This window comes from Gordionus sp. m RMFG-2023, chromosome 3 (assembly GCF_954871325.1).
Source record: "Gordionus sp. m RMFG-2023 chromosome 3, tfGorSpeb1-WG-v2, whole genome shotgun sequence".
In the NCBI taxonomy this organism is placed as follows: domain Eukaryota; kingdom Metazoa; phylum Nematomorpha; class Gordioida; order Chordodea; family Parachordodidae; genus Gordionus; species Gordionus sp. m RMFG-2023.
In genome coordinates, this window is record NC_088777.1 from 46,212,870 (window position 1) to 46,238,316 (window position 25,447).

At 26.2% G+C, this 25,447-nt stretch overlaps 1 protein-coding gene across 1 annotated transcript; it reads right to left on the reverse strand.

Moving 5' to 3' along the window:
* Positions 1-2,042: 2,042 nt before the first annotated feature.
* On the reverse strand, positions 2,043-25,447 carry LOC135926456 (tachykinin-like peptides receptor 99D). The gene is made up of 5 exons (XM_065462342.1): positions 24,708-25,447; positions 7,991-8,188; positions 3,466-3,616; positions 3,173-3,369; positions 2,043-2,432 (listed from the first exon to the last, which is right to left on the reverse strand). Exons 1-5 carry the CDS (start codon positions 25,130-25,132, stop codon positions 2,207-2,209), a joined length of 1,197 nt encoding a protein of 398 aa, XP_065318414.1. The 5' UTR covers positions 25,133-25,447; the 3' UTR covers positions 2,043-2,206.

Below are 25,447 nucleotides of genomic sequence, written 5' to 3' on the forward strand. Positions count from 1 at the left end.
CGGAAATATCTTCTACCTTTTGTGTACGAGCAATATTTCAACCGACAAATATCACACATATATTTATATTCGTACTTTAATTATAACCGATTTTAGCATCTGTATAACCTTAATAATTTGGCCCACCTATTTCTTTTCGGATAAATCAAGATTCGTGTCACCTAAATTGTACATATTGTTAATGGGTAAATATATTTTACCTATACAGGATTCATTGATGTATTTTAGCAACTTATTGCGAGTACTAATTTCACTGGATAGGGTTACCGCTTTGGGGTTTCCAATATTTTATAATAAACAATCGATGCAGACTAAAATAAAATATTTGTTGCTAATATGTGCCGTAATCAGCGTAGGGAGCGCATTTCCTGCAACTTTTACCTTCATCGTAGTAAAATTAAAATATCATTTTGATACACTAAATGGGTGCAGTCAATATACAAATCATACTCTAACCGTTATACCATTATCTTTAATTAATACAACAAGATATGTGACATATTGCTATGCCATGCAACCCAATCAAAATGCAGCCTGGCTTTCAACGTCAGGCTTCGTAAATAATATTAGTATGTTCGTTTTACCCGTCATGATTATAGTGATAGCTAATACAACTGTTATAATATTATCGATAAAATATTACCGTAAACGGCTAAGAATAAATAATCAATACTCTAATTCCAGTAGCGTAAAGATGTCATTAGATGCTAGGTGCAATTTTTATTTAAAAAAAATGATTCACACAATATATTATCATATTCGTCCAAATGAACATTCGGCGTCAGGTAAATTATTGCTACACATTATAAATATCAAAGTGTCCCCGACGCTACCTATGGCTATCTCTACTAATTCTATTAATCGAAGAACTCCTATCAGAAATCGGGAATTAAAAATTACGTTAAGTATGATGGGATTAAGTACACAATTCGTAATTTGCATGCTACCCTTGATATTGTATGTATTTAAATATCATTATTCATGGAGTAGTAGTATAACTAGTTTTAACACACTTTGGTTTCAATCTATAGCACACATTTTAAAATTAAGCAATTATTGTTTGAGCGTTTACGTATCCCTGGCATCTGATCCAACTGTTCTAAAAAGAATCAATAAATATATTAAACGAAATAATTAATAGTGTATAAATATAGTCAAAATTTACTTCTTTTTACCTTTTTTAGGAAAAATATATTCCATTTTACTTTATTCATAATTAGATATTGTGTTCAATTTTTTTAAAAGAATAAATATTTTAACCAACAATGTAGGATATAGTTCGTTTAAATTTCTCTTCTTATATGATGATAGTTTCGAAATAAATTGGAGTGGAGTTACGTCCCTCTGTCCCCAACGTGCTCTAGTCCCTACAATTTAATTTATATTGTTTCTTATATATAACCAAACATAATTTTAAAAAAAATAATTAAAAGTTCTTGGCAAAATTTGTCTGAAATTATCATTGTGGATTTACACCACATTCTGGATAATGTAGTATTTCTGAATCCTCGTGTATTCTACATTCCAATACAACATTTAATATTATTATAAAACACTTTCATGATGGAAAGTTGATAAACTCTTCAGTCGCGTCCTAGCTTTAACTTAATTTTTCATCTTCTTAATTTTAAATTCTATTTAGAAAAGCAGTCTAAACACCATATTTTTTAAAAATTAGCCATCGTGACATAAACTGAATATCATTAAATCCAAAAATAGAAAAGCTATTTAGAAATTTTTAAAAAAAGAAGAAAAACAGATCTTTACAGAAGAGTTTAAATATCTTGAACACAATCAATCTTACATTTTATTATTTATAAGCAAACATAGAATGCGACTTCTTTCCTTATTTTTTTTTACCTCGTATTTATTTTCCTAGTATTTTGTATTGTCTCTTTATGCCCGCATCTCTTTAAGGCTAAACTTATATATTATATAATAGTTAAGCCACTAATCTATATATCTAATCTATTAATAAATGGAAAAGCTTTCAATTTAATTTGTGATATATGAAATAATAAATATGATTATATAAATATAATTATTAAATTTTATAATAATATGGTATACTATATGTTATACAAATATTTCCTTCTTAGAATAATATATATAATATTACATGAAGTATCTAAAAAAAACAAAAATATCACAATAATTATTTTTTGTAAATATTTTGAGATGAATGGGAGAAGGAAAAAAATAATGTCTAAAGAAGTGTTTCGAGGGTCGTAGTTTTACTTCGTGGGATATTTCCAGGTTTGCTTGTTGAGGATTTATTGCGATATATTAATGAACTCTGCGCTGAAAATCTATGATCTTTAGAGTTGTGCATTCTCGATTCCGACCGTACAAATACAAAGCTATCCTTGTGCCCACTGTCGTAGTTTATAAATGGACACCACCTAAAAGCTCGTTTAAAACCTTGTCGAAATCTTATTTTGTTTTGTTTATTCGTATTTAAAATATTAATATGTTAACATCTTTTTTTAAAAAAAATATATATATAAGAAGGGGCAAGAAATATAAAGAACAAGGAGAGGATATATTAAACGGAAATGACGGTAAGGGGAGAGGGGAAAGATGATAGAATAATGCAGGAAATAAATCTAGAAGAAATCTCAGAAGGATACATGTCTTTAAGGTTATTTGCCTTTATAGTCAATAAGATAAAATAATACCAGATGTCTTCCACGTAAAGTGTCTCAACTTCAAAACTTTCTATCAATTTAAAAAAAATTATTTCAAAATATTTTAAATTTAACATTAAGTCTAAAATTACACAGTTTTATTTTTTGTCGCAACAATTTATGCTCTTATAGGGCCTTCATTTTCGCGAATTCGGCTAGCAATTGTTTTTAGGGCAGACAAATTTCCGAAATGCCCCCCCCCCTCTCCAAATATGCCTATGTATAGATCAAAATTAGCATTATTTTATATATAATACCTCTAAATTTAGATAAATAGATCAAAAGAAAAGTATAAGCTTTAGAATCTCCTAAAGCTATCACACTTAGAGTGGGCCAAGCGTTTTACATATTTTTTTTAAACTATAGCATGTGCTAATGAGCCGTTAGATTAGAAGTTTCTCGTTATTTTTACAAGAATATTTGGTCTAATTTTTTTAAAATTAAAAATAATTATATAAAAAAGAATCCATTCAACAATTTTATACTTGTTGTTTAGCCAGCAATACACTATAGGATTATACATAGAATTACTCATGGCGAACCAATACAATACCAAAAAAATATGCTGAGTTGCGGCATTCGTCGTTATATTTGCGTGTAATTTTTGCAATAAAAAATAGGTTTGATATGGAAGGTAACATATAGCGAATATGGAAGTAACCATTACCATCATTTTAACCACCTAAAGGAAATAAAAGTCATTATTTATATGTAAGATTTATTATTTAAATATAATTATTACTCTTTTTTTAAAACTATGATTGGAATTTGATTCTACCTTTCTCTTAGATTTAATATTGAGTAATTGTTTCTCATAGTCTTCCCCTATCAATTCACTCCACCATAATTTCATTCCAATTTTGATGTAAACAAATGCCAATATCATAACGGGCACAAAGTATGTCATAATCATCATAAAAAGATCGTATCTATAAAATAATATATTTATATTATATATATAAACATTCCATAGGTTCGCCAATCCTGAATTCCAGCCCGAATTTAGTAAAATTAGTATTTATGTGCCTGGTTCAAGGGTTTAGGCCGGTTTTGCAAACTAATTTATAAGAAATAGTGACTTTTTAATAAGCTTATTTAATGTATAAGTTAGTGGCCATCTGTATTTTCTGGCAATTTTTCAACTTAAAATCATTTTCTGAGAGCCTTATAAATTTAAAAATCTGATTTTACCGAAAATGTATTCCATTATGTTTGGAATACCTACCTTTCTGGCAATTTTGGCTTGAACTTTTGAGCTTAATATGATTTACATTAGTTTTTTCCATAGATTTTTTATATAAATTATAAATGATTCAAAGATTAATGGTAAAATTGTCTACAATTCATAAAATAAGTATTCTAAACATGTTGATCATTTCCAGGTAAAATCCGATACTTAAGTTTTTTTTAAAAAAAAGCGCTCAAAAAATGATTTAAAATTGATAAAATAACACATTTATGCTAATATATATTAAACATTTTGATAAGTATATATATTAACATTTTTTAATTTCATATTAATCGCAAAGAATTCTAGTTAACCTAAAATTGACCTGAATATGTTTTCTTATTAAGATTGATCAGGTTTAAATTTATATTCAATCTATTGGATTCCAAAAAAATAAGAAATTAATTTTCGCAAAATCGAATTTATGAATAAAGACTTATATTTATAAAATAAGAGAAATTACGGTATGAATATTAATAAAGTGTCACACTCATTTTTTAGATGTTTGACAGATTATTTAAAAACATTTACAATAAATGTTTTTTATTCATTAAACAAAATGATTAATATATAGCTCATTAATAATATGGAACAAATATGGTTTGATGTTTATATTATTAACACTTGATATCAATCTTCAGAAATCTCAATTTGATCTAAAATATAAGTTTTTAAAAGGATATATTGAACAACTCACTTATTTTTATCAGATAAAAAATAAAAAAAAAAGATTTTTCAAATTTAAAAAGAATTCTTTTATTTTAAATACAATTATGCAAATGAAAATTTGAGAGCAAGCTTGTATATATCGTGTTTAATATAAAAATTAGCATAATATAATAAATCAATATTGTTCACATTTTTTTTAAAGATTGGACATAAATTTAAAATACACTAATGTATTTAATTATCTTAACCATTGGACAAGGTGCAAAAATAACATAATAAAGTGGCAATTATAATCAAATTAATAAATGAAGAGTTGTCGTAAAGATGTCTAACTGAAAAATAAAGTAAGATCTCTTGTCATAACTTATTAGTCTTCGGCGAAATATAACTTTATACCCCCCCCCCCCACTTCCAGTATCGAAATTTCCTATCCCAACTTAATTATACTTTAACTAAATGGAATATCTAGTCACTATGTCCAATATCAAAAACATTGAGAGTCAGGAAGAATACCCTCCCTTTGAGTGTCCATGGAACAAAGATGTGTCCGTTCGAAAAACTAAAATTATTCCTCCGCGAGCTCAAACTAAACTTACCAAATAGCACAATTCGAGAAGCCTCACTTTTGTTCCGATAACTCGAGTACAGTCATCGCATATGGAACATTAAAAAAAACCCCATTTTATATATTAAAACTTAAACAAAAATTGAGATCAATTCTCACTCAGGCGATCCTCATAAAAATTTCTATAGAATCTCCATTAAAATTTGTCTCTCAAATTGCATCCCAATCCATTGCAGATCAATAAGTTCTATAGGCAATATTATGTTAATTCATAATCATATATTTAAAAAAAAAATCAAGTAAATTTTTTATGTGATGTATAATAACGTTTTAAATTAAATATTCAAATATCAATATTTATTAAACATTACTTTCTAAATTATTACGGAAAATATAGGTTCTATTCCACATTCTTGCTATCAAAGAAAAACTTTATATTTTAAAAATTATTTAATTATAAATGTATGAAATTTAAAATGAGATTAAAAAATTTTTTTATAAATTTTTTATTTTCTGGGGTGTCTCTTATAATCCAATTTACCACTACTCAGGTAATTAAGAAATTAACCTTTATTTTTTTTAAACTTATAAAAATATAACTTTTAACTAATGAGAAAATAATGAATTTGTAAACACTATAAGCAAAACCTATTAATATACATTAAAAAAATTTCTCTGTAAAGAAGATAATAGTTTGTGATGTGTGTGAGAAGATTTAATATATTTATAACTCCAATTCATTATATTTAATATAAAAAAAATGTAATATATTTTAATTAAAAATTTATATGATTGATTTCTTTTCCAAAAAAAATCTGAATTATTAGATTTTGAATTTTTATGCATATTGCAGAAGTTTTTTTTGAAAATATAAAAAATAATGGTTATTTTATTCCAATTTTTAAAGCCATTTATATTTATAAGTCTCAATAACAAAAAAAAATACATTTGAATTTCATAAAAGAAGCTTATATTTAAAATACTTTTGAGAGTAGGAAAACGAGTATTGGAAAAATAAGGATTATTTGAAGATTTCAGTTTCAATTACAAAAATAATTCTAAATTTTACTAAAAGAGTTTCTATTATTTTGAGAAAAAGTGGATAAAATAAATGAATTTATTATCGATATATTTTTTTAAAAAAACGATTATATTATAGAAAATTGCCGATACCTGCCGTCCCTTTATGTCAAAGTTCATTTGTGTTTCATGTTCACCTATTACCAGATACTCTTTTTTTCTTGTTAACTTTTACCCATGCTTTTCTAATGTATCTATCCATCTCATCAATCTTACCTTAATTTCAACCTTTGTTTCAACAGATATTACAATATTATCTGCCAATATCATATTCCATGGGATTGTTTCCGAGATAATCTGCAATAGGGAATCCATCCCGATTACAAACAGCATTGGATAAGCTTTGTTATGAACATATTATCTAACATATTGATATTTGTGTGTAGCAAAAGGGATTTCTCCAATTCGAAGCCCTCCTAGGCTAATAAGAAAATACACATAATGATTCCCCTGTTTTATAGATGTTGTGATTCTATTAATGTTAGCACACATAATTGATTTAAAAAAGGTATAAAAGGATGAAATTGTTGGAGGGTATGAACTTTTCCCATTTTCTCCTATTTTAATAATTATCTTGCTTTATAGTTTTAGATTTGATCTATGGTTTAAATTTGGTTATGTTTACTGTAGTAACTTGCGATATTTTTGATTACTAATCAAAATAAAGGGTAGAAAAATCTACTATACTGACGTGAATCTTTATCTGGGTGATTTATATTTAGGTTCTCAAACTATACTTATGTTTACAAAGTAAAATAAAGAACAGATTCCTATTATACTGACGTGTGTATTCATCTGTGTGGTTTTTAATTAGATTCTCAAACTCATCCTTCTAAAATTCATAAGATAAAGCCATACGGACACGGGCTCTCTATTCCTTCCACTAATCTTTTCCTGTACAAAGCTTCTCTCCTTTTATTCCCGAGCTAACGGGCACACCTTATCTTGTTACTATTATAGTTCCATCCCCGCCCCTACGATTTCAATTCTTTCATGGTTCCAAAGCAACGGTGATTCATATAAAAAAATTTGATTTATCCCTTAATACAGCTGATGGAAAAGAATAGTATAAGGAATCCTCGATAATAGGAAAATCTTGAATCATTTTAAATTATTTTAAAAAAAAACTTTTTCGATAATAAAAATATTAAGATAAGATATCGAACTATATAAATAATAAATTATATTATTTACAGTTAATATGTGTAATAAATAAGATTATAAAATTAAATATATATATATATGTATCTGGAATTTATAGGGTAAGTATTTTCTTTCTCCTACACATGCTGAAATAAATTTTAATTTTTCTTTATTTAAATAAATTCCGACCGGGCCGGGTGAATAAATAATTTTTATTTCGAGTCGGATTTTCGGGAGAAATAAAAAAATAATTGTTCTGGATCGAGCTGAACAAAACAAAATTTTTTTAAAAAAATTCTGGCCGGACTGGTTTGAAAAATTAGGCCCAATACAGATAAATGTACTATATTGTCTGATTATGCTAATCACCAGAGTTGTTAAAAGATACTTTTTAAATGGATCTAGATACAGATATATCGTCTAAAATAATATCTAGATACAGATATTTTAATCAAAAATCTATCTAGATACAGATACAGAGACCACATTTATATATCTAGATACAGGATCTAGATACAGGATCTAGATACTTGTATCTAGATCCTTTAACAACTCTGCTAATCACATATATTTATATATGTTTAAAATATATTATAATTATATGAATTTATTTATCACCCGAATGAGACGGTCTCCGTTACTTCCAAATAACATACTGTCCTTTCCGATTTATCCAGATAGGTCCAGGTAAATGTGTGCGAGTAGATTAACGTTGGGAATGATATCGTAAAGGCTATGCTCCATATCACAATTATGGTAATGATACATCTTTTTAGGCTTAATTTCTTATGTAAAACGGGGACTAGGGCAAAATATCTGTTTGTGTTACAAAAGAAAGAATGATAATAATAAATAAAATATAAACGTTTATGATTTAGATGATTCATTTCCATAATTTACAATATATATATATATATTCTTTACCGAAATGACTGTAGACAATATCAATATGTGAAATTTAGCAATTTATTAGTTTTAAAATAATCAAACTCCATACTTCGTTGTTGACTCTAGGTTTTCTTAGAATACTTAAAACATTTATATTGCCCTTTTAAAATAAATTAAACTTATGTTATCCGGAATAGATTCCAGAAAATTACTAGAAATTTTTGGAACACAATCATAATCATTTTTTTTTAAATGTTACTTTGCACCCTTAATTTTATATTAATTTTTGATAATATAGATATTTTTATATCATATAAATTAAAAATGACATAAAAATTCAGAGCTAAGTTGTTTGAAATTTGATGAAGGCACTCCACACCATGAATAGAATTCAGGCAAAATCAGATGTTATAAAAATTGAAGACACGCCTAACAAATGATTTTAAATTTTAAAAATTAGCTAAATTCTCGGCTCAGCGAAACATAATTCGACATTTAAGAGGCCTCAGTCTGGATATTAATGTTGGTTTATAAATTATAATTTTATATATAGCCATTTTTTAAGAAATTAGTATAAAAAAAGCAGAGATATCTAGATACAAAAAGTTGTGATGTATCTAGATAAAACTTTATAAAAAGTTTCTTATCTAGGTATATTTTTACAGGTATCTATCTATTTTTAGATATATTTTCATGTATATTTATTTTATATATTATAAAAATCACTATTTTGATTCAAATCATTAAATATGATGTCCAAGTTTATTTCATCATAAAAACAAACGAGACAAATTTATTTCATCATAAAAACAAACGAGACAAATTCTATTTTCCACATTGGATGACAACAGATAATTTTAGCAATAAATCCTAAATTAGTAATCATTTATACCTTACATAACTATAATAAAAATGTATCGGATAATTGTATTTGAATACAGAGCATGAACATTTAAAAGATATATCTAGATATTGATACATCTTAGACGATTTATCTAGATATATTTGAAATTTTTCTTTTACAACTCTGCTTATAAGTGTAATCTTATGACATATTTAAAATTATTAAGTACTAAAGCCCTATCTCGAATCTATTTATAGAGATCAGGAGCTGATTAATGAAAGTTTTAAAATAAAGATACTGCCAAATCAGTCATCAAGTCCTACGATCTGCCAATCGCATTATGAGGCAAGGGCTCCAAGATTAACATATAATTAGAAAGAGAGTGAAAGAGAGGAACTTATGAGTTTGGAGTTGTTATGAGATCTGTATAAAATTTATACATTTTGAAATTTATTTTATTGTATAAATAATAAATAAAATCTATAATGAAATTCTCTGCAAAATTTTGTTATATGCAAAAATGTAATTAAAATAATTATTTTTAACATAGAATAGGATATATTGAGTGATCATAAAAAATGGGAGGTTTGGGGAGCGATTTTATTCTTCTTTCTACACCAAATGGATTGAATTAATTAAAATTGCTAAACATTGATAAAATTTTCAGAATAATGCTTTCAGTCGCGTATTAATCATAAATTTGGCCAAAATTTTGTTACTAATATTTTTTCAAATGCTGGCTACTATAGTGGTTAGACACCAATAAAGCACAAAATTGATAAATTTAAAAAAAATTCATCACTTTTACTCTCAAAAGAAACTTTACTTATCAAAAAAAATAATATTCTTGTTTATGAGTTGTTTTGTCACTTTTAGAATATTAATAATGGTTACTTTATAAGAGTTTTTTATATATTTATTTTCTCTTTAAGAAACACAGCAATTACAATTATATTATTAGTTAAGTTATACGATTTAAAAAAAAAAATATATATATGGTTGCTAGTGAAAATTTTAATTCCGTTTCTTCTTCTTTATTTATTATATTATATATATTGATTAAACCAAAGGTAATAAAATAAGTTACCAAAAAAATAGTATATCATAAATAACGAAAAATAATTTGATTAAAATAAAAAAAATTTTGGAATAAATGTTTATTGAAATTAAGTAATGCCTTTTACTCTTTCTTCTTCAAGTGGTGGTTTGAGCTATTTTTAAAAACTCTAACTCAATATGTTATTTTATCCAGAAAGTATAAAAATATTTCGCAAGCCTGAAGATTTTGTTTATAGATTTGCAAAATCTCGAGGCTTAGGCGATAACCTTCTGGCTAAAATATTGAGTTAGCCATTTTTAAAAAGCGACATAAATAGAATCTTTTAACAACACTATTTCGTTATTTCTCTAAAATAAGTGAATTTATGTAAAAATTTATTCGTTAAATTTTTACTATGCCAAAATATTAAACTTTTAATCTACTTAAAATTTTAAAGTTAGCGTTATACAAAAATCAATGCTTTTGTTTTTACTCGAAGCAAATATTAATTAAATTTAAAAAAAATTTTAAAAGAGTAACCCTAAATTTTGTAATAAATCATTCATTTATTTGAATTAATTTTTGATTAGTAGGATCATCTAAACTAAAAATGATTGATCATTTACATTATATACGCAATAATATAATAAAACATTAATTTTATATTCTAAAAAAAAACCACATAAGTAAAAGATAATCCTTAATAATTTTTATATAAATAATAGTTTTTTAAAACCAAAATTAAAGCAAAATATCATTTTAGTGTATTTTTTTTTGAAAGTAAATTATTAATAATATCGTTTTTGAAAGTTTTTGAAACCTTTATCTCTGAAAACACACACACACATTGATCCCAGTCTGATACCTAACCCCTCACTCACAGTTAGTCCGAATTCGGGGTAATATATTCAAAATATACTATTTTTCTTGTAATCTTCTTTATGAATTCTCGCTATCTGTGAAGAGGGGTAACTCGGTGCTGTCGCGTTCCGACCTATTTTAAAAAAATATATATATCAGATAGATCTCGTACGACAAATTTTTTAGATTTTTTTAAAAAAATAAATTTCAAAGAATATTACTTTTTTTAATAAAGAATTTTATTTTAATTCAGAGGTTAGAATTATTTCAATATTCGTTGAAATTTCTTACTTCTTCTTTTTCAATAGTCAAATAAAATTTCACAAAGATTGGATCAGATCTTTGAAAAAGAAATATTCTGATTGGATAGGTTGGAATAAAATTTTGTAAATTTCTAATCGGATCAAGTTGGAACCTGAAAAAAATAGGTCCTATGCATTTGAAACAAATATTTTTAAATAATGGTAAACTCTTAATTTTATTTTGTTGTTGTCAATTTATATTTTAATCTAATCTGGATATCGTCTCGTTAAATCTGAGTAAACTGGATTAATACCAAATTAATCTGAGATACGATCACAGAAAATAGGAGATTAGTTTAAAATATGATACCGAACATAGAAGATTACTTCAAGATATGATCACAGAAAATTGAAAATTAATAATAACAATGAAAAATAAAAATCTCCATAAAAATAAGGATTTTATCTAAACTGAAAAATATATAAATTTTTTGATTATATGTTTTTTTTTGATAATGCTAATTTAATAATTTAGAATAAGTTAATTAATTTATTATAGAGGAGAAATTGAAAAATCTCGAAATATACACTTTTCAACTTCATTTTTTTTAAAAACATGATGCTTGAATTTATATGAGTTCGATTGTGTTCCAGGGACATGTTTAAAATATAAAGATAATAATTAGAGCCTTCAAAAGCGAAAATATTTTGGCGATTTAGATTCAGATATTTCTGGTGGTTTTGAATACAGTTTAGTTGAAGATCCAATTTAATATATAACATTTTATTTTACTTCTTACCCTTTTATTAATCAAATTTGCTTTAGCCATCTTCTAACATGATTAATGCTGAAATTAGCAAAGTTCGTTAATGTCACCCTCAAACATTACAGCAAATACAGTAAGGCCCATTGATCCAGATTTAGAGGTCTTGGACTTCTGGGAAAACCTTCTAAATAATATTTAACACAAAAAATGGAAAAAAAATTTTTTTTTTGAAGTTTTATTTTGATTTAGGGTTGATACTGTTAATTCGGCGATGATATTCCTGCCAATGCCTACATAAACGGTTATGATAAACAAAATTTAAAAAAAAAGATAAATATATATATCTATAAAATTAGTAGTCATAAAAGAAATTTCTATTGATAAAACAATAACTAGAAATTAAATGACATTCATATCACAACAATTCATTAATAAAAAGTATTATTTTGTTTTTTCCTAGCGATCTACTTTGCGATATTTAATTTAATTATATTATCCATTTATCAAACACAATTTTAAAGGTTCTTTGCAATATTTAATATTATCCATTTATCTAATATAATTTGAAAGGTTGGCATGGCATGGCATTGAAATCTTTTTTTTTAATATAAATAAAGTAAATATCATATTATCTTATAAAAAAAATTGAGTGGTTATACATTACATATTATTAAAATATTGAAATATTATAATTTAATTAAAAAATAAATTTACAAGATTTTTTATTCGGATATAATCTGCCAAAAAAAATAAGATTGAATTTTTTTCTTCTTTTAAGATAAGGTAATTTAATCTGAGCCTAGAATACTTTTAAATAAAAAGGTTTTTGGTTCTTCTAAATATATTTAAATAGGCTAGCCGCAGCTATCCTTAAAGCGAATTTTATAAGACTCCATTACTATTGAATAAAATAAAAAATTTACAAATAGATGGATCTGGCTACGGTTTTTAAAGTTTTAAACTAGGTTCAAGTTTCAGTCTTAAGATGTAACAAACTATGAAAGTGAAATTTTTTTTGGGGGGGGGGGATTGAAAACTCCAATGCTGTTTAGCCAAGTTTTTAGCCTAAATAAATTGCCCAAACCTCACAATCTAATCATTTAAAGTGTATTAAAAGTGTGGGCATACACGTCCCATAATTGAAAGCCATTTAGAAAAAATTATGTGAAAAGCATAAAGCGTTTAAGGCGAAATGCTCTTTCAATGGTGTCTCCCACATTTCAATGATTAACTACAGTAATAAACAGCAATATGTTAATATAACTGTACAAAAAATTTTTTAGAAAAGTCCTGTGAGAAAAGTAAATGATCGAATTCGTGGCCAAATAATTTACAAGAATGAATGTAAAACACGAACTGCGAACGCGGGGTTAGACGTAGGGCTATTTAATAATATATATATTTTTTAAAATAATATTCGCGATATTGTTATTACGTAACAAAAATCAAATTTCCACTATTCAAGGTCACAAAAATTTACTTTTTCAAACAAAAAAATAAGAGGATAAAGAATTTCTTATCAAAGTTACATGTTATGTATCTTTAATAAAAAGATAAGTAAATTGGATAAATAATGTGTGTTGGTGGTAATGATGATGATGATGGGATGACATTTTATTATATAAAATAAGAATAAATTTTTTTATATTAAATAATATATTTCTGATTGTTGTTATTATATAATGTATATAATATTACAAATAAATGTAATATCATTCATTATGCCTCCTGATCTTAATTGTAGATAGTAAGAAAAATTTTTTATGAGCTGGGATAAAATTTATAGCCTGATAAGAGGTTTTATGTAGTGTTTTCAAATCAACTTGCTGGCGTTATTCATGGGAATGATGGCCTCACCTCCATACAAATTTCTGCTCCCCACCCTACAAAACGAAATTTGTATTAATTATTTATATAAATTTACTATCATTTTATACTATTTGTCTTCAGAGATTTTAACTGAGTTTGAATCCTGAAAAAAGTGATTAAAGGTTTTTAATTTAATTTTATCTGATTCCACTTTTTAAAAAGATCTGTTTTCGGTTTTTAATTACCCGGTTCCCAAAGTTTCGGGTCTTGGCATATATTCCAAATTCTAAACATTTTAAAATAAAACAATTGGAAAGGAAGAAGAAGAAAAAAAGATCAAATTAACTAAATAATCCTTCATAAAGATGAATAACAAAATTGAAATCCCCAAGATACTTATAAAATAGCTGTTCCTTGAATCTCTGTTTTGGTTTGTATATATTTTTTATTCTTAGATTTTCCTTGATTCTAAAGTCTTGTATTTAAATAAAATTTTGATAACACACTTCTCGTGCTACCTTCTCTCCCTACCCCACCCATAAAAAAACACTGACAACTGACAAAAAAAAATTTAGGATATGTCCTGATTAGTACTTTTTTTCTATACATATTGCCGTTTAATCCATTCAAAAGCTAACTAGGATACCCTACATTGGCTTGCTTCAAGTGTTTGTTTGGTAGCATTGTTTTTTTTTTCTCGTTTTTTATAATTTTTATTGTTTTAACATCATTATTTATTACTTTCTTCTATGCCATTTTAAAAAATCTTTGCTTTTCTATAAAAAAATTTTTATTCAAAACGTAAATCAGTTATTTACTAGTTTTATTTATTTATTTTAAAATATTCGTGACAATAAATTTTACAGAAGTAAAATTAAAATTAATTAACGCAACTGTCAGAAATTCGTGCTTTGGTCATTAATTTCCAAATTCTATTTTTTGTTTTATTGAAAAATTCCTTTTTTTTTCTTTATAAAAATAAATAAATTTGAAGACAAAATATTAATTCGTTTGAATCCGGCTGATTAATTTATTGCTAATCCTATAGGCGAGGAAAAACATTTATAAAGAAAATTTCAAAAATAAATTATTATTTATAAATTTCAATTGAAAATAGATTTACTGAAATATTAAAATCACTGTAGAATTGTGGTGGATGAGCTGAATGCGGTAAAATTCGAAAAAGAAGTGATAATTTGCTAGTCACTGTGGTATATCTGGAATTAGAATTGAATTTTTTTTAAAGTTAACTCAAAAAAATTAATGCCCAAGCTTAGAGATTTCGTTAATATATGTTCTAAACCCTCGTGCCATCTATGATCAAAAATGTTCAGAAAAGGGTGCATTCACTATATTTGAAGGGAAAAAACAAAACACTATGTCGTCGGTCTAGAATTGGAGTACTCCACTTGCGCAAATATTTAAAATGAGAAAATCAACATAAAAGTTTAAAATCAAATATAGGAAAACCTTATCGATCATTTTTGACGGAGCTATGACTTTGGAAAAAATGAATATTTTTTAATCTAGTTTTTATTTTTATATATATTGGGAATTAATAAGTTATTATCCACTTCTAACTCAAAAATTTTGAAAATGTCGAGTGGAGCACTCTAATTCTAGACCGACGATGTTTATTTGTATTTATTATATATATAAGCGAATTTTTTTGAGATTACCATAATTTTTGAGATTATATTAAAAGTATACTAATTATTAAATTGTTTAGAATAGTTTCAAGGATGAAAGGTTTGTTTTAATTGTTTCATTTTTTTTTAAAAAAAAGTCATAGAAGGATTTTATTTTTGTATTTTACCTGGAATATATAATTTTTTTATTTAGATAAACGATTTTCATATATTGAACATCATCTTATAAATTATTTAATTATTACAAAGTTATTTATTAATATTTTATTTTCTTTCTAGTCATTTGTATTTTGTATTATTGTATAATTTGTGAATAACATAAAATTATCCAAAAAAAATTTATTTTTTTTAATGGCCTAAATATCTAGATGATAGCAATAAAATTCGATCGAATGAATTTCAAAAAGATCAAACTAGACCTGTTTAAGCCTTGGAAATATTATTTCCTTATATTATATATAATATATATTATAATCCTCTCTTGCGATTTCTTAAATATGTTTTAAGAAATAATTGGATGAGGTTCATTGACCACGTGTAATAAAAAAAATTCTAGTTATTTAAAATTGACCCGTATTAATTAAATATTTACTATTATAATAACATATGTTATTATTATATACGAATACTGATACACTAAGATTCTCTCAAAAAAAGATAAGGAAATTTATTAAAAAAAATACCAAATCTCTCAAAGAGGAAATAATAGGAAATCGAAAAAGGCTTTAAGAAAAACCTTTTATTCATTCTTTATCTCTCCTTCTTTCGAAACTGTATTTAGTTAATTGTATATATTATATGCATAAATAAATTTTGGATAAAATTTCTGGATTCTCCTACTCATTTTATTATTATGACTGTTCGGATTGTCTCCCATTATTTAAAATCTTTTACAGGAAAGTGTATGATTTTAAAAACTATTATAATATAGGTGTATAATAATATATGTTAATATTTTATATTAAATTGTGATTTTTAAAAAAAAAATAAACTTGATAAAGTGATTGAAAAAAGATAGTAAAAACTATGGTCACTTAATAACGGCCAAGTTTTTATTAAGATGCATATAATAAAAAAATTTTTTAATACCTCGGCAGCATTGGAAAATATTTGGGTATAATATATCCTTCATTATATAATGTCGTATTGGGATATGGAGAATCGGGATTTTTCGAGTTCAAATCATTAGTAATAGACGATTTTTAAGTAAAATCTGATTTGATGGGAAATGTATTTAAGCATGCATAGAGTAGAGATCTTGTTAAAATATTTTCAGGTTCCGGTTGGGTCGGGCCTAATATTTTTTATTAAAAGGTTCGGGCCGGTGTAAGGTCGGGCCCTTATATATTAAATTTTTCTATATTATAATAAATTCGGGCAGGGCAGGCTAGGGCGGACAGAGATTTTTTTATTTCGAGCTGGTTCGGCACAAGCGTTCGAGATCAGGACGAGCCAGTTTCGGCTTAGAGTGCCCACATTATGACATTTTAAAAATCTTTACCGCGAAAGTTCAAAACTAGTTACTCTTAAATTTATAGTGGATTTTTATATCAATATTTCATATAAATAAAAAAAAAATACTTAAAGGTTAATGTCGAAAATTGTTTTAAATTTATAGGGTCATGTGACTCTACACATGATGTAATGCATTTCCGGTTTTGTTTTTAATCTTAATTTTTAAATCGTTCTCGATGTATACAATTTAAAATCATGTTGTTTCATTAAATTTTTATATCTTTTACTGTTGCATAACCTAAGTTTGATTTCAACGGCATATGCTTGCTATATGGCATAAAACCTCGTAACCCAGATATACCCTAGTTAGTTTTAGAAAAGAAACTACTCACTGGATTCGAACCAAGGTCGAAACCTTAATTGATTCCTTAATCCATGTCTATAGAGACTGGAGCCATAGATATTACTCGAAAAATAGGATTTTTTTTGTATAATATTTTATTATAATGGTTGGCTTTTTAAAAATTATTATTTTTTAATTAGTTACACATGAATATTTATCATCATTCTTGATTCAATTATAGAGGCAATGCATGAGGTTTTAAAGGACATGCTTCTGCGTTAAAAAACATGCCCATTGCTTACCTTATACTACCTCTAACTAGTTTTAATATCAATTTTTTTTTAAAAAAACACAATTTTATAATCTCTTTCCAGTACGGTTGGGTAATGGCTAAATGTCATCAAAATATTTTGTGTCAACTAAAAAATTTAAAATTAACCGTAAAGTGATATTATAAGCACAAAATTTTTTCTATTTTAACATCGGGAAATTTTCTTTTTTTTGTCACATTATTATAAAAAAAATTTTTTTAGTTTTGAATTTTGGATATTTCGTTATTTTACCCCTTTTCTTAGAAGAATATAACGAAAATATCAAAATATCATTTTTCATCTTCACGACAAGATGATAATAAGTATACATAATAATAATGTGAAACAAATGAGTTAATATAAAGTGAAATGATTGATTTTGATTAAGTTTTATTTTTAAGAAAAAAAAACCTAAATGTATTATGAATATATTTCGGGGATTTTATATTTCACTTTATTCATGACAATTCTCAACTTTATTGTAATGTTTTTTTTATATAAATGAAGAAAAAAAACGACAATTTTTTGACAAATTAAATTTAAAACCTTCAAATTTCTGAAGGGAAAAAAACAAGTTATTTTTTTTTACTATAAGTAAAATCGTGTTTTTTTGGCCCTCATGAGAAAAATATAATAAAAAATCAATGCTCATACAAGTCTAACTTTGTGGTCTAGAATTATCAAAATTTAATTTTTCGATATGAAAAAAATGGGGAACTGTGAACGAAAATTTTAGTTAAATAGTGGAATAGAAGGTAATATCAGGAAAATTTTTATGAAAACAGTTCGTGACTTTCCAGAAAAAAAAAATAAATATAGAAAATAAAAATATGAATTTATTGTCAAATCTCATTTTGTTTAAATTTTATTAACGAAAACTATAAATAGGATCATGTTATACTTATCAAATGATTAAATCGCACAAGTATATTCTCTTAAAGTTTTTCTTTTATATTTGTGTGCGTAAAAGAATAACAACTTTAGCTTAGGAAATGAATGTCCTGTTGAATAAAAAATGAACTTTTTCCTTTTATCAACTATAAAAACAAATTATAGCCAATCGTTCAGATAAATTCCCAATCTCTAATTTATATCCGTATTAATACACACTAGAGATCTGCATCTAACCTAATAATTCAAGCCCGGCCCGACCCAAAAATGAAAAAAAAAATTGTCCTGCCCGGATCAATCCCGAACGAAATTATTTTTTATTTGTCCCGGAAAGCTGGATTATTTGTCCACCTTACTCGACCTGATTTTATTTAAATATAGAAAAATTTAATTTTTTTTGAGGCTTAAAAAAATATTCCGCAAATAAAAAAATAAATAGCGCCTTGTTTCTTGCAAGAATTTTAAATATATCAATTTATTTGACAAAATGTAATGATATTATATTTAAAAATTTAAGCCCGAATTTCTTTTAAAAATATTAGGCCCGACCTAACCCGAACCGAAATTATTTTTTAAATAGGGTAGGATAAGGGTAGGGTCGTGATTTACAGATATCCAAAACACACGATGCACAAATAAATATTGATAATATTTTGAAATATTATTTTCATGATTCTTTTATTATTCGCTTTTATTCCATTCTATTTCTGGTTATATTCTTAATTGTTACGCTTCCTCTTTTTAAACAAAACAAGGGGGGGGGAGAATACAGTGACCAGCTAGTTTTCATCTCTAGGTTAATCGTAGAGTAAAATTAATTCTTTACGAAGAGATGGGCTCTCTCAATTCCTCAATTCGAGTAATACACTTTAGCTCACCAGTTGTGTGTGACATAGCAATTAAAACATCCTTCAAAGCTGCATAATAAATATAAATTTACACAACTACCAACCCACAAATCTACCGTCTAATCGATTTTTTACATCCAAAAATAGTCTATGATTTGCGAGCGACACCCTAAAAATCTACGAACCGAATATAATCAAGTTACTTATAGCTTATCAATCCTAGGCTTTCTCTCGTCCATATCTCAAAAAATAATATCGGATTACCTGCGTTAATTGAATAAGCCACATTCTATGGAGAAAGCCTCAGTCAAAAGTTGACATGAAACGTCAATACGCAAGAATAATTTAGTCATGCAAAGGTTACTTTAAAAGGTTTTTCCAAAAGCAGGAGCTTTTGCTATATATTTTTTCCAGATATTAGATATAAAAGGCTATAAAAATACAATATTATGACCGAAAAATATAGTCATCAATAAATTGTATAAAATTTTTTAATCTGCTAAATAAAATTTATAATTTTTATTTTACAATACATTTTAACCATTTTTTATTTCTTTTTAACCAACAATCAGGGACCCGGAGTGAACCGTAATGAACCGTTAAACCATTATGAACCGTTATAAATATCTGAACCATAACCGTAACCGAACCGATGTAATTAATTTTTGAAGGAGTAAAAAGAACCTATATAAAAAAAGGTTAAACCGGTTCAAACCGGTTCAGTTTTTATATTTTAGAAGTGGAAATAATTTGAATATCGAGAATTATATAAACCTACCCTTAAAGTACTGGCAATTCCCGCAACACAAATAGAAAGGGCCTTTTTGAGGCTAAAATTTGTGTTATCGTCACAACGAACAAAAAAATCCATTACATTAGAAAATATATTACATTTATATTTAAAAATGAGTTATTTTAAATTTTATATATTTTTTATATATAATTCATAGATGCTTATAATAAAAATAAGTCAAAAGATGGTGTTGCTTCAAAAAAAAAAATTTCTAACCGTAATGAACCTTTATAATTAGGTGAACCGAACCTTTATAAATTTTTCTTAATAATCGTAACCAAAACGTAACCATTATAATTTTTTACAGTAACCAAACTGAACCGTTATAAATAACGGTTTGGGTCCCTGCCAACAATTGCTTATCAAATTTTGATTCATCAAAAAAAACAAGAAATCATGTAGTTAGCATTAATCACGACCATACAACTAGTGTTGTTAAACGGCTCGATTTGAGCCGATTTTTAAAAACGGCTAACTCAATATTTTATCGAGAAAATTATTACGCAAGCCTGAAAACTTTGCTCATAGATGGCATAAACGTTTGGACATTTATTAGTAAAATCTCGACGCTTAAGCTATTTTTCTGGCCAAAATATTGAGTTAGCCATTTTTAAGAATCAAGTCAAATCAAGCCGTTTAACAACACTACACACAACATCATCAATTTTCTATGGGAAATAGATCGGTTCATCACAGGGTTTTTCTTGCGTTGATCAAACTTCAACATTAACAGGAGCATCCTAAAATTTCCAGAAGATCTTAAAACAAATAAATAGACTCCGTAGAACATCACTTAAATACTCTTAGTCGCAACGACTTTAATCTCCTTTGGGGGCCAGATGCTGAATTTAGTAGAAAAAAAAAGACGGATGATCCTAAGAGATAACTTGGATGAATCCTAAGTGGGCGTATATGAGTCAGGGCTTTAAAATATAAAAAATATTATAATTTATTTGTTTAATTTGTTCTTTTTCCTGATTAGCATGTCAAGAGGTTTCGCGCTTTATTTTAATATAATTCTCCTTTCCTTTCAAATCCTTTTTTTTTACTATTCATTTTTATCTTCTTGCGTTATCTATCTATGATATGATATAATATAATCAAACTAATCTACTAAATATTATTAAAATAACAAATATTTCGGTAAATCAAAATAAGGTCATCCTGATGTTTATATATTTTTAGCTAAATCGAAAAATAATTTGTTTTTAAAAAAAAAAATTTTAAATATATATATAAATTATATATATATATATAATCAAATTGATGTTTATCAAATAAAAACTGAAATCCTATATTCATGGAATGTTCCGAAAAGATTCCCCTGAATTTTTAACTGTAGACTCCTAGAAATTTTTAAAGTTAAAAATCAACTTCTGCAAGAAATATTAAGAAGCAATTACACATCTTTATACAACCCCTAGTAAAAAAAATTTACATAAAGGATATAAAAATTAAATTAAAATAGGTATATGTATATTTTTAAATTGCATTATAGCGTAGTAAGTTAATGATACTGAACATTTAGCGCAGCTGGAGCAGTCACAATTATTTGTTTAATTTTATGGGGAGGTGGGGGGGGCGTCTGATAAAGATGGGGTTAACTGTCTTCCACTAACATAGAGATATGGTACTAAGATTAGTTTATTTTATATTAAAATAAAAATAATCTATTTAATATTCTATTAAATATAATAGATAACAGGATATTAAAATAAAATCACTGACTAAGAAATTGTAGAAGAATTTTTAGTTAGAGCCTTCAAGAATGGCAATTTTTTTAAAAAAAGTTTATCCGCATGAAAAAGGATGCAAGTACTCGTTAAATTTATCCTTATTATTTTGGAGTATTAAGAATAATTTTAACAGTAGAAGAGCATGATAGTCCTCTAATAATTATGTTCCTTAATCAAAATATGTTTAAATATTTAAATCTTTCCCATAAATCTAGGTATTATTTTAAAATTAACCATACTAATTATTTACTTTTTTTAAAAAATGCAATTTCACACCTTACTAATTCTTATTTTTAGTTAGGAGAACTCATGGACTTTCAATAGATAAGCATAGTAAATCTTAAGAAGAAAAACAAATGTTACTTCTATACAATCTATATGTCAATATACCAAATCTCTGCAGCATTGAAAAATTAGAAGGCCACAAAATTACCGTGGTTAGTTCAGAATCACATTATTTTAAGATATGAGATAGTAAATATTCATCAATTTCTTAGGAGCATCATGCTTCTTAGGATAAAAGATGTATCTTTTTTTTTAGAAAATAAGAGCATTTGAATTTTCGTAAACATATTTTATTTATAAAAGTTGTATACGATCTTTTTAATTTGGCCAAAAAGTAACGGCCCCTTTGTGGTCACTTTTGAAGGTTTCCATGTAATTCTATTTTCTAAATATTTACTCTTCATTGTGCCTTCTTTTTTTTTATTGGCAAATTTTATCGAAGAATTTCAAACTAGATCAATAAATTCATCGTATGCAAAAAAATATATAATTAATTTTATCTACGATTCAATAACTTATTCTTAATCGATATTATTTCTAATACCAAAAAAAAAAGATTATTTATCACATTAGTTTTCAAAATCAAAACTGATTTTATAAAATAAAACTTTAAGATGATTTTACTGCGAATTTTCTTAAAAATCTATATCGTTCTTGATAATAATTGCCTTAGCTGCGAATTTTGTTAAAAATCTATATCATTCTTGATAATACTTGCCTTACATTCTTTTATATAAGTTATCGTCCTTGTGTTTTTTCCGGCCATGTGTTATTTTTTCAACTTTAAATCATTTTCTGAGAGCGTTCTTAAAAATATTTAAAAATCTGATTTTGCCTGAAATGTATGCCGTTATGTTTGGAATACTCATTCTTATGAATTTCAGACAATTTTTTTTTATGAACTTTTCAAACTTAATATAATTTATATTAAACTGGCAAGGAACTTATTAATATTTAATGATAAAAATTCAGGGCAAGCTTATGTCTGTCTTCCGAATTACAGACACCGAATTCGTTCAGATTAAAACTTGAACACATTTACAAGTGTACAATATTTTCTAATAGAAACATAAAGTAAACTATTTTTTTACAAGCAATTTTAATTAAATCTAAAAAAAATCCATTATAACATTGCTGGAGATCTGTATATCTGGCCCGAAAGATGTACAAGTTGCCCTGCCCGGTCTGTTTTTGCCCGGTCCAACCCGGCCCGCAATAATATTTTAAGACATCCCAGGCCCCTTAAAGTTTTTCGAAAAGTCTGGCATTTTACCGTAAAATTTTGTGTACGAATTTTTTTTGGCCACCAGATTTTTAATATTTATATCTAACATTTTTTTCTCAATATTAATTAAGTTTTCCTCTATGATCATCTATTTCTTTCTACTATCACTGTTTTATAAATCATCTGTGCTTGATATCTGATCGTGAAAATATTAGTTTTTACTATTATTTAATTGATATTTTATTATAATCATTTACCTCTTATCCCATATATACTACAATTTACTTCTATTTATCACATTCATAAATAGATGCGCTACTAATTTATTCTATAGATTAATATCGATTTCAAATTTTTCATGGCTTTACAATAAAAAAATGAAATTCGAATGTCAATTAGTCTTTTTTCAAATATATGATAACATTTTTTTCAAAAAAAATAGTGTCCTATCCGAAATTGCAAAAGTCTTCATTTTGTGCATATCATAAGCGTATCCAGGATTTTCCTATAGGGGAGGGAAATGCTGATGGACGGGGTTTTCCGCCATGAATTTTATTGGATGACTTTAGGGTACACTTAGGCCTTTGCCTATACTATATTTTAATAAAAATAATTGGGTTTTCATCCTTTATTTTGTACAAATTTTGAATTATATTGGTTATTTTAAAGGTTACAAACTTTTAGTAATTTTATTTTCAAATTATTATCCATTATATATTGGATACATTTTGGGGGGGGGGGAGTGGGGGGGGGCTCCTATCAACACCTCCCCCCCCATTAGTTACGCACTTTTCATATTTATCCTTTATTATTTCTGTAATTAATTGTCAAAAGTGTATAAATTTTTATATTTATGAGAAAAAAAATTAAATTTTAAATAACCTGTGATTTAGAGGCAAATAAACATGAAATTTAAGGGTTAAATAACAAATGTTCTCTTTTTATTATACACCTCTAAACCCAAAACCCAAAGTCGTTCTATATTTCTTTGTCAACAGTAAAATAGGATGAAATATATACATTCCCCCCAAAAAATCGAAAGAAAAAATATATTGATAAATCAAATTATAATTTTATTTTTTAACCCTATGTCCAAAATATGTTTTTTTTTCTTTTTATATTTTTGTTAACTTCAATCTATTTTTGATATCCAATAAACAACTTAAGACAGTTGCATTAGAAAGAGATTAAAGTTATCGAGACTTAAAAGTTTAAAAAATAAATAAGTTTCCCATGTAGTCTAAAAGGATTAAACTTATGTAATTAAAATACAGAATACAATTACATTTTTGTAGTTGGTAATTTTAATCAACGAAAAGAAAGAAAAAGAGGTAATTTGTAATATTAACCTATCTATGCTTATAGCGACTAGAGTAAATACACTGGAAGCCAGGGTAAAGTTTGACACAAAATTGTTGACCACGCAATATTCGTTGCCAAACGGCCAATGGCTATTGATCATGTATATGAAATTGAAGAATATGTTGAGGGTCGCTAACAAAGAATCTGATACACTCATGTTCACTATGAAGTAATTGGTAGCCGTTCTCATTTTCTTGTTACGAATTATGATCCATATGACCACGATGTTCCCTGTAGTCGATACAAGTATAAGGGCGCCAAATATTAGACTATAGACTAACTGAATGTACCAAGGTTGAGCGTATATATTCTTGAAGAGCAAGACCCCCTGTCTAGCATTTTTTGACGTTATATTCGGGGATATTATATGGGATCTATCAAAGACGTTTAAAATATAGGTTACATTTTCCATCTTAAAAATTTGACGGTATTATTTATTTTGATTTTTTTTTAAAAAATTATTCTTGCCGATAGAGAAAACTAGTTTCAGTGTATGCGAAATTTGTGAATCGGTGAGTGGCATTGTTGGCTTGATAAATAAGTATTTCGGACCCGATTAATTTATGAATGCTCATCATTTGATCGGGGGGGGGGGAATATAATTATTTCTTCTTCTTCTCTTCTTTTTTTTTAAAAAAAAATATTTTTACTAATGATAAAATAAAATTCTTTAAATCAATATATTATTTTTCTTATAAAAAAAAAATTTACAAAAATAATAATCCGT